Raw genomic sequence first — 15,792 nt, 5'->3', positions numbered from 1 at the left:
GGTGTGCATGTGCATTAACATATTGTCCAATTTCACAAATAAAATTATATGTATTATAATTGTAAGCACTTATCGGAAATCACTGCTCTATATTTGAATATTTTAATCCTTCCTAATATTTAATATTTAATGACTGTCATTTAAATGACTTTTCATTATTTAAAGGAGAAGTCAACCCCAATTTCTTCCAATCAACTTCACAATGTTTTCATTTTGTGTTACTGTTGAAATGGTCGCATTTTATTCCAGTCGACTAGATCAGTAGCAACACGTTTTCATCGGTTGAATGTTGTTGAACAGTAATTGAGTTCAAAGACTGATGGGTCACGCTGTAAACATTTGCGAGGTGTGCTGGGATGTCGAAGCACATGCACCTTGTCTCCAGCTTGTGTGTGTGTGTTTTTGTTTTTCCAGAGTGTAATTGTAATCCCTTTGGCTCAGTCAGTGATCGCTGTAATGGCACAGGATATTGTATATGTAAGGAGGGCACTACAGGGCCTAAGTGTCGCGAGTGTCTGCCCGGCTATATGTGGGACGATGGCTGCAAATGTAAGTAGAACCACAACAATCGTCACCTTTCAGGTCCTAATCAACTATCTCTCTATCTCCCATCTTCCCTTATTTCCCTTTTGTCAGAATTTTTAGCTTTGCTGGAAAATGTACATAGTTGATGAAGCCAGCTGGAAGCAAACTGAACATGGAGATACACTGTTTGGCTCAAATCGGGGGCTGGGAAAAAGCGATGGCCTGCACGCTGCTCACTAACGCGGTTATTCAGCCGTGCAACACAGCAGCAACATGAAAGCTGAGTCAATATTGACGGCTTGACAGGCTGCCTGCAATCTGTTTGAGTATCCGTCACCTCTTTGTCAGTCCACAACACCAGACAATGTCATCCAAAGCTAACAACGCTAGACGAGGATACAGGTTGTTTTCCCGTTACGTCCATGTATAAGTTCCCCGTTGTTTTATACGGTGGCTGATACGAACAATCGTAATGAATTTCAGGGCTGTTGTGACTTTTGTTTTATTCAATATAGTTCACATGCACTTCCATCGGGAAGACAAAAAAAAAAAACACTCGGGACCAGAAATACTTTAAAAAGTTTTCCGTTTTGACCTTCCGTTACAACCTCATATTTCAAAGGAGATGTGTGCATGGTCAAGTCTGCATTTGTATGCAGACTGAGGAATGCAATTAAATCTGAAATCTCTCACCAAACACATTTCAGTTCCTGGCAGACACGCCTACTTCATCAGTCCCCTCTCCAAATATTTTCCCTCATCAAAAGTAAATGCACCAGATCTGATCATGTACTACCTGCGTACATGCAGACTTGTGCTTCATGCGATGGGATTGATAGGAGATGAAGTCATAAATTGGATCGTAAACAAAGACTTTCAGAAAAAGTCAATAATGATTCATTTGGAATTAGTCATCACTGTTGGATTTCTACGTCTTTAACATAGTCATTTCATTAAAAACAAAAATATGTATGCCATTGTTCACTGGTTTTCTATTGATGCAGCAACATTTCTGATTATGATGATATAAATGCAGACATGTCTCCAGACAAGAAAAATGTATTTTGCGTGCGGTTTTGCAATCTTCCCATATTAATGTGTCCTGATTCGTCAAGTCAAACAGCGGGTTATTTCCACCAGGCTCGCTCTGCGTATGCACTTTTCTAGCTTCTCGTGTCATTTAGAGTCAATCCTATTTGATGATAGCCGTCGAATTGCCGAGAAAAATGTTCCATATACATTGAGTTTGCTCAGGTCAGTTTTTCTGATGTTGCACAGCGGGAAAGGAAGCAGCTGTGAATATTCTCGGAAGGAGGAGACTTTTGCTAGGAGCAGCAGGGACAAGATAAAAGGTCATGGTCTAATTAAAGGAGTCTCCCCCGCGTCCCGATCGTATCGCTGCTATTCTCGAGGAAACGCCCTCTTTTAATGAATATATCTCAGTGCCTTCTGTTCTCATTCCCCAAAGTTTTTCATTTGTCACCCAAGCAGGGTAAACACATATCTATTTTTAACATCTCGAACATTTCTTTTTTTTTTATGTGAGAGACCCGACATAGAGCACAAAAATTGGAAAATGTGTGCTTACTGCTCTGAGAGGCAGAATGGTGGAGTAGAAATAGAAGAAGCTAGGCTAGATGTTATCTTATCAAGTAACTAGATTACATGCACAAACTCTTCATTTTGTCATTTTTATTGTGGTAAATAAAATAAAAAACAACTCTGCACCATTCCTGGAGACATCCAAGACTCGTCCCGATTTTCATGCATGAAAATTAAATAAAAAAATAAAAAAAACAGAAAAGAATCCACATTTCTCGTTTTAATTACTGACCCATTACTTCTGATTCTACAGTTGTTAAACTCCTGTTTTAAGTTCTATTAGGAGGAAAAGCCTTGTTTGGTTCGAGGTCTGTGTGACGACAAACCAGACGTAGCCAAATGGAAGTCGATATTTCTTTGCACGAATCCCATCAAAGCCCAATTTGACTCCTCCTGGGAGACGGCATGCATCCAGCTGAGAGCCCTGATACTTCTCGTTGTGATATTTATGTCCCATCGAGTTCATAGATTGCTTACCATATTGTTCTCCACTCACGGCAAAAAGGAGGGAAATGGGTAGAAGTGTCTCCTGTGTTTATCGTTGATTTGTCTCTGTTAGTTTATTAGTTTGCGCAGCCTTGCTTTGTTTGCCTGCAGCTTGCTTGACAGCTTGCCTCCGGCGGGAATATAGTGGCCTCGCTGTCCCAGCTCTAAATATACACCAATTTTCCACCTGATGTTCACTTTGTCTAAAGTTGCTGCTGTTTGGAGGTGGAGGGGGAAGCCTGGCAGACTTTGGGAAAACTGTCCATTCCGTTTTGTTACACTGCACAAGTGAAAATTTTGGGAGTGTAGCCGAAAAAAAATTCAAATGCGTGATGCTCTCATGATTGCATTAAAATCATGAGAATGATTTTTATTCAGGGTCCAATGGTGGAGTTATTTTACAATAAGGGTACCCTATTTATCTGGTTATGAATGGAATACTAATGGCATGAGATCAAAAATAATTGGCAGACTATTTAGAAAGCTCAATCTTTTTGTTTTATCTTTTTTTTAAATTATCTTACTGTCATGATGCATTTTTACTATTGATACAGTAAATGACGAATGGGAGCTTTACTTTGAAGTACAGAAATCTCAATGAGGATTTATAGCTAAGAAAGGGAGGTGTGAGTTCATTATTTGGCAAGCAGGAGGGTTACGCTCACAGTTGGTTTGTACTTGTTTGTTAAGCCTTAACCAAGTATTTAAAAATGAATTAGCAGTGTGTAAAGAATTTATAAACCCTTGAGGGTACCCTTATTTTGAAGTGGCATCCAAATGACACATATTGACATTTTTGAAATGTTATCGTCATCTGCTGGCATTTAATTTGCATTTTGTAGCCATGTGAAATAATCCCTCTTATTATAGTCATTGTTAATGTTGCAAGTCTTTAACTCATTTTACTCATGACTCAAAAGTGAGTTTACTATTATTCTTTGACGTACACTGCATACACTGCAATGGATTCAAGAAGTTCAAACGTAGCTCTGCCGTTTATTCAGCTGTATTTTGAAGAGATGAATTACTGTATAGCTAGAAAACTCGAATGCGCTTCTGTGGGAATTCTTCATCACCATTTATCGTAAGTTTCATACACTCCTAGCGGGACGCTGAGAAGAATGATTCAATTGTATCAAATCAATGTAATTTGATGCTTTTTGATGCCGGGGCCCTGTTATAATAGACTCTTTATTCCTCACAGTGGACCTGAAATTATGTGCCATAAAAATATTCCAATGAACTCACTCCTGTCTCTCTTTTACATTGCCTTCACCACAGCTCGGGTGTGTGACAACGAGCTCATGCGCTGCCAAAACGGCGGCGTGTGCATCAGCAACGTCCGCTGCAACTGCCCCTCGGCCTACACGGGCGTGCTGTGCGAGAAGCCGCGCTGTGAGTCGGAGCTGGGGGGATGTCGGGGCGCAAGTTCGGGCCAGCCCCCCCTGAGGCCTCCGTCCTCCTTCGGGCTGCTTCTTCTGGGCTTGGCGTTTCTCTAAAGAGACCTGGTGGGAGCGATTAAACTCCCTCCCCCTCCCACCCCCCACGCCCCCACGCACCCCCGCACACACACACAGCCTTCACCCCACCGAGCCATCCCTCTTTCGAATAACCGACAACCATTCAAGCAGAACAATCGTGAGCTTTGCGGACTGTACTGTACCAGCTTCTTCTTTTGAGCAGCCTCAGCGGACACTGATGTGAAAAGGAATGTGCCAGACAAATGAGTGCAAAAACTTTTTTTTTCTCTCGTTCAACATCAAAGAATATATACAAAAAAAAAAAAAAAATGTATACTTGTAAAAATGCAAGATAATATTGAAATTTAACATAAAAAGAGTGCAATGGACAATGAGACCGACGCGCCCGCCTCCGCCCCGCCCAACTGCTCCGGCTCATCCTTCCTCAAAGCCATACAGGTGCTTAAGCTCCCTCCAGTTGGAGCAAATAACTGAAGATGACTTCCTCTGTTATTGCCACGGCAACAACGGCCGCAACCAATCGACTCGCACGAGCCGACCGCGGCTGCCGAGACCCCCGTGGGAGGCTCCTGTAAGCTTAATGTTGGCTGGACTGTTGAGGAAGACAAATCAAAGAAATATTTCCCTCGGCCTCTTCCATGTAGTGTGGGAGAGCCCAAATGGAGAACGGGTTCTTTGCCAGTGCGTTGTGGATGGAAAGAAACGTGTGCAGACTTGCGACATTGCGGCGCACAAACTTTCATCCAATTTCTCCGCCTTCAAACTCATGCTCCTCTTCCTTCCCCTCGCCATGCTGCCACTTGACCTGTGCTTTTGTGAATGTTATACCCTGTAAAACCCTCGTCGGATGAAGGATTCTTTTTTTTTTTTTTTTTCTTCGTCAAATGTTGGTGATGCACATGTGTAAGAATCCTCTTTTCTCTCTGTCTCACTCTCCCTCTCTCTCTCCCTCTGCTCTCCCATCATATTTCCTCCTCTAATAAGCTCCACTAAAGCTCTCTGATTTTTTTCTATTAGACTCTCTGCTCTCTCAACTGAGTCTGAGGATAGTTTTCCATACTACAAGTGGATAGAAAATCAGCAGTGTATTTACAGGTTCTCTTCTAAACTGAGCAAACAAAACAAATAATGTAGTCCTTTTGTATCTTTGCTGAACTGTGACAAAAAAGGCAACTTTAATGTATCTATACGACACCCAAAATGCAGGCTTTTTTTTTTTTTTTTTTTTTTTTTCCCCCCCCATCTTTATTTGATGCTTTTAGTTGTATGGGTCATTTACTTTGTGTTGGCAATGTGCTGGCATCAAAGAATATCAGTTTACATCCAGTATTAATAAAAATGTATTTCAATCCTACCAAAGGACATTCTAAATGTTATGTTCTCGCGTTAACACTTGAGGATTTAAGTGAATAAAAGCTTCAAAATAAGTTGCTGTTGCTGGTTTTGATGAGTCAGTCGTGTTTTACATCGACAAAGAAAAGATATATTCACATTTTTGCAGCCTCTGATGTCAAAGCTCACACCGATAATCCTAACAACTAGACACATGCATAACCGTGATGTAAAATGTTCTGGATTTACATTCAAGCCATTTACAATTAATACAATTTAATGACTAATTGCACTGTTTTTTTCTGTCTTATTAGTCCCCAATCAATCAATCACCATTTCAAGCATGGTTGCATCCCTCAATTTATTCCTTGTTTACATTGTTGTCATCTGCAGAGGTTGAAAATGGTGACTAATCTATTTTGACAAGGTAAGGAGTAGAACATATTTATCTGTTTTCATATGTTGGGAGTAAAAGTAAAAAGTGTCAGAAAAATAATGCTCGAGTCAAGTGCAGATAAATGCTGCCCAGGATATGCTGACAAAACGTCCTAAATCTGAGTGAAAATATGACTGGCCCGTTCTAATGGTGGCATTAAAAAAAATGAGTGCATCAGCTTTGGTGATATTTTCATGCCATTTAGCTCGGTCTGGTAACGATTTGTTTCCGTGGTGTGCGTTGTCAGGGGCGCAGAATTAAATATTTACAGGCATTGATGTGTCCCAGTGAGCCTGTGCTCAAAGTTTATATAGTGGCGCTTGTCATACACTTGACAGTTCATCTATGACCTGAAATACTGAAGTCTCACACACACGTTCTAATTTTGTGCTCTCAAAAGTTTGACTCGAAGGGTGTTCAACACTTTTGCATCGCAAATTGTTATGTGCGCCGTCAACCAACTCTTTTATTGCATGTGGGCCATAGGCGCCTGAATAAAAAAAAAAAAATTTTAATCATCCAGACTGCCGAAAAATACAAAGAACAATGAAGTAGGAGAGTAAATGCAAGAAGTTAGGCTAGCTGTTAGCTTATCTGAATACATTGTGGGTTTATTGTTGGTGGGCGCATTGTGAAACACAAAAACCTCTCTTTGTGTCTGGCAACACTGCAAGCTTCAAGGTCTTCATAGCAAAAAATGCTCTTAAATCATCCCTACAGGATAATCAATCAGTATAATATTTTTGAGATGTCTGATCATCAGGTCTTTGCAAAACTGATGAGGGGAATCCAGCCTAAAATCGGCCATCTTATCGGTATGTTTGTACTGGCCTTTAAAAAGTGTATTTGGTAGTTATACGTTTCACCATGGGAATAATAATAAAATTATAATTCTGGAAGTTGGTAAAATTTCCTAAGTCTAAGTTAAATGGAAAATCGATCCATTTTCTTTACTGCCGAAATTGTCCATTTAATAGAAAAACAGATCTGAATATGGTTTCAGCTCTCTGTGGCATTTTTAATCAATTATTATTCAGTGAGTAAAGTTGAATGTGTTTACTGTCTGATGATTTTTTCACCAAAGTCACTTGTTTGTGAAGGTCCCCTCCAGGGGCCCTAATTTTAAGCATGTGTTGAGCCCAGGTGTCAATGCGTCACGCTGTATGGAGAATTAAAATAGGCTTGACGTCGTTTGGGGAGAAGACTCATCCCAAATATCTCTCCTTCAGCAGCTGTTGGCCAACCTAACCATGAAGCGTCACCGGAATACCACGATGCGAACCATTCCCACACGTCCGATTATCATCTCATAGTACGACGGCTCTTGAAAAGTGAAGTGGTGTGTTATATGTGTATGCATATATTTGTATTTAGTTTTGTTTTCATCTGCTCCAAGGTTTTATCATTTTTATAATTAGCATTTTACATCCTGGCTCTCCGGTACTTTGTTGTCGTTGTTTCAATAAATCCGTTTGAATTGTGCTTTGACTCCTGCAACATTCTTGCATGTATTTGGGTTCATCATCTCTCGTTTGTCAAATATACAAAAATATGTAAAGGGTAATATTTTGGAACTCTTCTCATAGCAACAAGTTTTTCTGGAGTGGGAGGAGAAGTGGCAGTAAAACAGGCCTATGTGTGATTTGAGTGTAAAAATAAGTCTTAAGATAGCAGTTCTAATTCTATTCCAGTTGCTAATGCTGCAAAAAGATTCAGGCGCATCACATCAGTCCTTGCCAACTTGCTACCTGTGAGGTTTTTTTTTAACTGATTTTAAGACTAAACAGTTAGCTGTTGTTTTTACATTTCAGAGATCTAAACTTGTCTCCAAAGTATATAAAAATTATGGTTAGCTACTTGAGGTCACTTTTTTTCCCTTTTTTTTGGAATCCAGTGAATTTGGTGTTGCTCATTAGGTAATGAGTGGAACCTGTGTGGAGCTGCACACCTGAGAGGGCGGGCTAATCAGTGTCTGTGTCTATTTAGGCAGCAGATTTATTGAGTTCAGTGTGTTGTTGTTGCTTGTTTGGTTTTTGACATTGACAAGACATCACTAGGTTAGCTCTGTGTGGAGTGGGGGTGGATTTTTAGGGTTGTGGTTTCAATTCATGTCAGCCTTTTGCTAGTTTGCCCCTTTTGTGTCCACATGCACATCTGAGCAAAGATACCTTTGTTTGGGGAGGAAAATGGAACAAAATAATGATGATAAATCATTTTCATAAATAGAGCCTCTGTGGCTCGATCTGTGTCCTTCAATTCAGCCTCAAAGTCTCAGACAGGCTAGATTGTTGTTTTCTTTTAAATCCTTAGGAAAAGCTTTCTTTATTCTCTGGATTTTATCGTATTGTTTTTACTGCTCTTTATGTACGTGGTTGAAATTGGCTAAGAAATGAATTGTAAAATTGCACCTGTGGCTAAATGGAATTCTGGTTCGCACGTATGGTTGCCCTTGAGCAAGGCACAAAAATAATCCAAGTCACCATCTGTCCTGCCATGTTGATTACAGTGAATATGTACAAAGCATACGTGGATATACATGGAAAAGATTATTCTTCTGAAAAATAGAAATGGGCAAAGGAAATGGCACAGACCTTGTCTTTTGATAGTAAAATGGATAGTGCGCTGTAGACTACTCAACCAGCGATTTACTCTAAACAGAAGTGTCTTAAATGAACTGTTGAATTGTGATATTCAGTAGATGGCTGGTGATTCACTTCCTCAGATCATTTTTTTGAGTCTTTTAGACACCGCTTAATTAGTTGAAAAAACGGAAACAATTTTGATGGTGGTAATGAAAATAAATCAAACATACGCTCTCATATCACAGTCACAGTGACCGTAAAAATATACATATAAATATGGATTTTCTGCATTACAAGTTATTTCTAGCTTCGCATTGTCAAAATGTTCCGGCTGTAGAAACAACAATGTCACTAGGCCGTCTCTCCTCGCGAGATTGTGACGCACTCACTCATGTCAAAGTCAAAAAGTCAAATAATTGAATATAAAAATGTGGAAAGTGACAGCCTGTGTTTGGTTCCTGTGTACGCAACACCAAGCTGAATCCACATTGGCTGATTTCCACAAATGTTGTGTTTGCAGTGCACAAACAGTGTGCGCTACCACAGCATCACCAGAACACAGCACAACTAATAGACTGAACAAATGTTTGGGTGGTATAAAGTCGCAAGGCTCAAACACCAAAAGGAAAAGATATAGAGTCAGGTTTAAGTATTTGGACAACGATTTTCTCTTATCATTCTCATACTTGTTGACCTTGGTGAGCTTGATTTCAGTCCATTCATCCAATTTCTTGACTGCTTTTCCAGTGCAGAGACACTGGAGCCTATATTAGAGTCCACATGATTCGGAATTGTTTTAACCTATATAAAGGTAAAAATATGACCTTACGTATCTGTTCATTGCAGTTTTTAGATGAGCTCTTCACTGTGTAGGGTTGTCATGTTCGGTAAGCTGCCGATTTAAAGATGTAAGTAGGAAAAGCATGTCTATTAGTGTCACTAGGGGTAATCTATTAGTGGAACAGATAATCATTCCCGTATCATGTTCTGAAGCTAGTCGCACAATTGCTGATTCTAGTCAGCGTTTCACTAATAAGACAGGTGGCAGCTGACTTCCTGGATATAGAATTGATGTGTTATGCCCGCAGGGAAACACCTGATGTGTAAAAACCATTTTCAGACATGTGAGATCGAAACCGACTTCCTGTGAATGTCGGAGAGGCGGGAAGGTGAGCCGCTTTTGGGAGACGATTGCCTGTTGCTGGGAGGGTAAAATGAATTGTATCGTCTATTACGTTTTATCGTAAACCCCCAAATTACACTGTGAGCCCAATTTATGATGTATTTTCACATACTATTCACATGTAATTTGTATAATACATGTATGTCATACATTCTCGCCATGGGCTTTTGTTTTTAAATTAATTGTATTGACAAGCCTTATGGATTTAGTTACATAAGCGGAAACAGTCAACGGTGATCTGTGATGGCTCCACGTTGTGACCACTCCAGATATTATCAGCAGGTATCAAAAGTGTGATAACTCATGTATTCTACAAAAAAAAACACACAAAAAAAAACACCAAAAGTCCTGTAAAGGTCATCTGTGGTGCGGTAAATAAAGTTTGTTCCACTGCTAGCGGTGGAACAATCTTTATTTACAGCACCAAAGATGCTAGCCTAGCATACGCGGTACGAATGGGGATGGGATAATCATCAGCCTTGTTGTGGTCCAGACCTCCTAATGAGAATATCTCAGCAGGCGCTTTGGCAACAAATCAAACATAATCACTTATTATAGATGGTGAGGAGGTAAACACAAACTAAACTGGATTATTGGGTAACCTTCATGGTTTCAATTAGACATGTCAACTGGCGCCCGGTTCAATACAACTTGTACATTTGCAATGAGTCAAACTCTTTTAAAGTGGCGACGTCAGGCTCAACTTTAAAAGAGATTTTGAAGAAGGAATTTCTTTTCTTGATGTTTTCGCCATCTTTTTTTGTCGTGATGAATAGGCACGGCAACCTGCAGACTGTTGCCGAGGGGAAGCTTCATTACGTCTTCTCGGAGAAGCAGGACATACCTGTTTAGCTTTGGCTTATCCCCCGGGGGATAGAAAGCTATGTGTGTGCGATTGGACCAATATCCTTTGCAGTTTGATGAAACTTCGGTAACATATTTTTACATTTTAATTGCACTTTGTGATTCTAATGCTATATTGTTGGTTGGCTTTTTAAAGCAGCAAAGCATTAAAGTACTTACGAGCTCTCTTTCAGTAGCAACGATCCAGCGTCAAAGGTCTCCCAGGGCAAAGAAACTCATAAGTGAAGTTTACATTTTGAAATGCTGACAGGATTTGATATCAGGGAAGTTGTTTGGCACCTTCCACACAGAAGATGTGCGGTGCTTGAAAAGATATAAAAACCGATGTGCAGCATTTTTGATTTGGAGCATTTGTATTGTAAAAATTCACATCACCTGCCGTAACTATGCTTTCATAAATTCACCCACAACCTTGAACATAACATGAAGCAATCTTTTTATTTTATGTTTTTTTTTTTACTTGTTTTTTTTTTTTTTAATACTGTAATCCTGCTGATACATGTGACCTGTGCAGCAGAAGTGAAACATCCCGGGCCAATCACTCACAGTGCCACTTGGAAGAATGTAAAAGCACAAGAAATCATCTGTACATCCACACATGACCTTGTCCGGCTGTTTTGGTACGACGGGTTAATCAGAAAATTTGATCAAATCGACTCCCGTTCCTCTGTTTCCGCGTGACTTATGCACACACCTGTGTGTGATTGCTAAATGAGTGTCAATAAAGTGTGGAATGAACTGCTCTGACAGCTGTCTTGGTATTTTTTGCCTCCTTTTTTTTTTCTTGTTGTCATTTAAGAGTCATGTGTATACAGTTTTTTTGGCCTCACTGCCCCGCCCACTTCCTGTCAGTCATCCTCATGTTTCCTCCCACTCCAGCTCTTTTTCAACTCTCCCTTTCATTTATATTTTACTCACTTTTTTCATAGCGTGACCCAAGTTCATGTGGCCACCTAATGGATTCCTCCATAAAGTGAAAAATGACATTTTGGGTCGGAGACTTCAAGGATGGTCAAGTTAATGAATGGCCACCAGATGGTCCTTATTAGGCTAATGTGTTCCCCCTCTCTACAGCACCCAGCTCTCGTCTGGGGATTTTGCTCGCTGGCAGCAAATGTGTGTGTGTGTTTAAACCAGGTGATGCTGATAGAAGAGAAGGATGCGGCAGCCCCACTTGAACTGCTCACTGTGTTTTGATGGGGTCAAATGTCCAGGGTGGACCCACTGCTGTCCCGGTCACTTCAGCACCCAGTTGAACCTTTGCTCACCAGCCCCTCCCACTTCTGACAGTCTGACAGTGGGTGTCAGGACTACACTCAAGTCTGAAGTTTGTTAGGTGAAAAAAAAAAAAAGAGAGAGGGACAAAGTGGCACGACTCTTTCCCCTCCAATGTGACGGCGTGTTAATTGCCTCATTTATAATCGCCTGCTCATCAAGATGAGTAATTGTTGTAGTGCGCACATCAACCACAAAGGCCTTTTTTTAAACTCCAGAATCATGAATTAAACGCAATTAATTAGAATGTTTAGCATAAAGTGTTGTCAGTGAGCCTTTGTGTTTGCGATGCGAACGTTGAACCCAAAGGGAAGCGAGCAGAGCTGTCAGCTCAGTTTCAAATGAGGACCGCTTGCTGATCAACAAGTGACTTGGAGGGTTCCAAATTTCCTCTCTCCTGCAGCGTCTTTGTTGTTGAGAAACCAAAGCTAATGCTTCTACTTATTTTGAGAACAGTGTCTAGCATTTTTCAACAAAGAAAAATATCGGGTTAAATTGTGTTCACATTGTAGAATGCTGTCTTGTATCCCAAAAGGAATGGATGTTAAAATATGCATGACAGTATACAGTAGGCTAGCAAGGAAGCCATTTGCATGAGATTGTTGTTGTTCAAAATAGCTTCCCTCAATTTGAAAACGTTTTTGTTTTTAGTATGTATCTTTTTGAGCAGTGTTTTCTCTGAAATTTATTGAGCAAAGACACGCATTTTCACAAAATAAAAATAATGAAATTATGATTTTGTCTCATTCTACATGTTCAAAGTTGCTATTGCGTAAAGTCTATTCAACTATTGTGTGTGGACATGGACTTCAGATTTCAAATTAAAAAGTAGATCTTAAAGAGGAAGTCAACCCATACATATTTTTTCAAGAATATGTTCTATGCAAGCCCTCTAGTTGAAACCAGGCATTCTGATAAATATTGCCTTTGTGAAATAAGAGTTAATCCACCCGTTTTCAGCCATCTCAGAGGGCGGCCATTTTGTCACTTCTGTCGACTGAAAATGACATCACAACTGCTCAACGGCTCAGCTTCAGAAAACAGGTCAGCCGTGATTGGTTGTTACCTGAGCCCTGAGCAGTCGTGATGTCATTTTCAGTCGACAGAAATGACAAAATGGCCGCCCCCTGAGATAGCTAAAAAGGGGTGGATTTTGCTGCTTAACTCATACTCTCATGTTAATCAGAATGCCGTGTTTCAACTAGTGGGCCTGCTAGGAACATATTCTTGAAAAAAATATGTTTCGGTTGATTTCCACTTTAATTCAAACTAAACGCTCAGTAATTTAATATAATTCGTGTAATGATTTAACATTGTCAGAAAACAGCAAAATAATATATCTTGCTGTAAGTCGCACTGTGCAGTTGTACCTAATAAAGTGGCGGGTGATTGTGCATTACCTATGGGAAGCAAATGAGGAAATAGGCCAGCATCACCATCATTATCCATCATGTTGAGCATGTAATGCTGGGGAGAAGGTGGCAGGAGAGACCTCAGGTGCCGCTGAAGCTTCTCGCTCCTTCCGCGGTGCGGTGCCATCAGTAGGCCTGCCACATAACTGCTGACGCCACCGCAATCCGGGAGTAACGAATGAGAGTTGAATACAGGTGGAGGTGCTCTAGGGGACACAGGGGAGCGGGCGCATGGTGAATGCCAACATTGCTATCGCTAAGGTGAGGCGGGGAGCGCAGGGGAGAAAGCACCGACTCCGACAACCCACAATAGAAGTGTTGTAGCTCTTTGCCGTACGGAGGGAAATAGCGCTTTGCCCGCGTAATTGTGAGAACTGTATGGTGTGGACTATAAATAAACTACCTTGTTATACTTTTGGCAACAGCGTGCTAGCTGTGTGTAATCAAAAATGTCTGCAGCTGTTGGCCAATTTCTTTCCAGCTTGCATTGCCCATACCTGTTTCTTTGTGTTGCGACACAAAGACGAAAAACAGCAAAATATACATGCACGGTTTAACTCATTCACTGCCAGACATTTTCACACCCGCATTAACTCTAACGTTAGAAAAAAATTGAAAAAAGTATCAATAAATTCCTGGAATTGAATGGCTGGACTGTGAAAAGACAAATAAATTCATCAATGGCAGTGAATGAGTTATTGAGAACTCTCCCGTGAATTCAGCCTCGCAAATGCGATAAAGTTGACTCAAAGTATTAAGGGAGAAATTCAAATGTAAGAAAAAAAAAGGGCATTCGCAGTTCACTGTTGAACAACTTGTCCTCGAATAGCTTGAAAGTTTGATAAGACATCTCCCACACTATAACATAACACAAATACACATTCTGTGCCAGCAGAGCCTTGAAGCAATATGTTTTTTAAACGGATTAAGAAATTTAAATTCTGTATGGAATATTTTTCCGATTCTTTTTATGCGGATGTGTGTTTTTCTTCTTTTCTGCAACTTTTTAGTACTGAGAACAAATATTAGACGTGCTGCGTTACAGTACATTGCTCAACTTAGGCCTAGTGTGTATTAATTCCTTTATTGTCTACATTGAAAATGGTAATTAGTTACATTTTTTGCTGTTCCTGTTCCTCATGTATCAGCCAACCTCGTATCTTGTACAGGTGTGCCTCAATTTCTCATCAGTAAGTTTGTCTTTAGTTCCCTGTTTCCATCACATCAATTTCAAATGTTTTTTAGCCTTGCTCCAATATCTTTCATTTGCAATTTAGATTCTCATTGACAGTTTTTGACTAAATGGTTACTGAAAACAATGGGTCGAATCTGCCTCTAAAACGCCAGCCAAATGAATTGATCCCTCAAGCAAATCGTGCTTTTCACCAGTTTTTAAACATGCAAATCAGTTTTTGCTGGCGATGTTTGTGCCACCATCTGTTATCATGACTGCGACGCACGCTTGTGTGCGTGTGAATAGAGAAACCTACGACAGAAGAGCAGCTTTGGAAGGAGCCCGCTTTCAGTATGCGTGAGTGATGCCTTCATTTCATGTTGGAGCCAGTTGGAGTCAATGCAGTCACCCTACACACTTGAGAACAACGTAAAGCTCCGAGGACAAGCTTCAAAAGCTTTGTCGGAAAAGCTTCAAGCCGGGGATGCATCAATTGCAAAAAATATGTTATCCACGTACAGTATATGAAATGAAAGTATTCTTTGGATCAGAATAGCGTTGCGGTGTTTGAGAAAAGGTGCAGGCAACAGCTGATGTGTGTATTTTATGGTGATGAGCTGTCTGAGTTCGTTCTGTAGCCTGCAGTGTTCATGCAACGCTGATAGTCTCCAGGAAAACATGGGGGGGGGGGGGAGTGTTTGTGGGGTGGGGGGGGCACTCAGGGGGCGGCGGGGGTGCTTCTTGATATTTACACACAGCAGCCACCACCGTCTGGCAGCGATGATGACTCCCTCGTGGCTCCAAAAGACAGCAATAAACCTTGAGAAAGCACGAGCGGCGGTGAGAAATAGACTGGCAAATGTGGGGTGCGGCGGAATTCAAAATATAGAAGACGTTATGAGATTTGCGGGGGGAAAAAAAAAATGTTTTCAGAAGAAATGATGTCGTCTGTGGGATTAGATGCCACATATGACACTTGTGCGTCTTAAAATTGTGTTGTTTGTTGTCGTAAATGAGTGACTATGGTTATAAACCGACACGAGTCAAGTGAGTGGAATTAAATTGGTTGCTTTAATAATATTTAAGAACCTCGAAGGTTGTCAGCCAAGTGTAATTCTTAGTTTGTTCTTACATTTTTCATCATTCCATTCATTCTCTTTACCACTTTTAGCCTTACTTGGGTTACTGGTGTGCTGGAGGCGGGGTACCCCCTGAACTGGTCGTTAACCAATCTCAGTGAATTTTCCGATTAATTTATGTATTTATACCAAAACTGAGCACATTTCCAACATCCAGAAGAGTCGAGAACAAATATTTCATTGCTAAGTGGAATGATGAAGTCACCAGCCATCTGTCTCACTGGTGTTCCCGCCTCAGCTGGAAATGAACCAGTGTGAGCCAAACAGGCCCGGCCAAGTCTGCCTTGGTGGACACATCGCC

General features: G+C 40.6%; 1 protein-coding gene across 10 annotated transcripts in view; it reads left to right on the top strand.

Moving 5' to 3' along the window:
* ntng1a (netrin g1a) overlaps positions 1-5,521 on the top strand; it is a 66,996-nt gene extending 61,475 nt beyond the window's left edge. For 5 of the 10 annotated variants that reach the window (XM_086021165.1, XM_086021161.1, XM_086021164.1 and 2 more), the window contains one exon: positions 3,895-5,521. In XM_086021165.1, the coding sequence (XP_085877291.1) occupies positions 3,895-4,112 (218 nt within the window). In that variant the 3' untranslated portion in view covers positions 4,113-5,521. Of the gene's footprint in view, positions 1-414; positions 550-636 lie in introns of all 10 variants that reach the window. The other 5 variants (XM_086021159.1, XM_086021158.1, XM_086021156.1 and 2 more) reach the window with 2 other exon arrangements.
* Positions 5,522-15,792: the final 10,271 nt, after the last annotated feature.

The sequence above is a fragment of the Filicampus tigris genome, chromosome 21 (assembly GCF_054856515.1).
Source record: "Filicampus tigris isolate MCC_2025a chromosome 21, RoL_Ftig_1.0, whole genome shotgun sequence".
Lineage (NCBI taxonomy): Eukaryota > Metazoa > Chordata > Actinopteri > Syngnathiformes > Syngnathidae > Filicampus > Filicampus tigris.
Note: the sequence above shows the minus strand (reverse complement) of the source record. Positions and strands in the feature narration are given on the sequence as shown.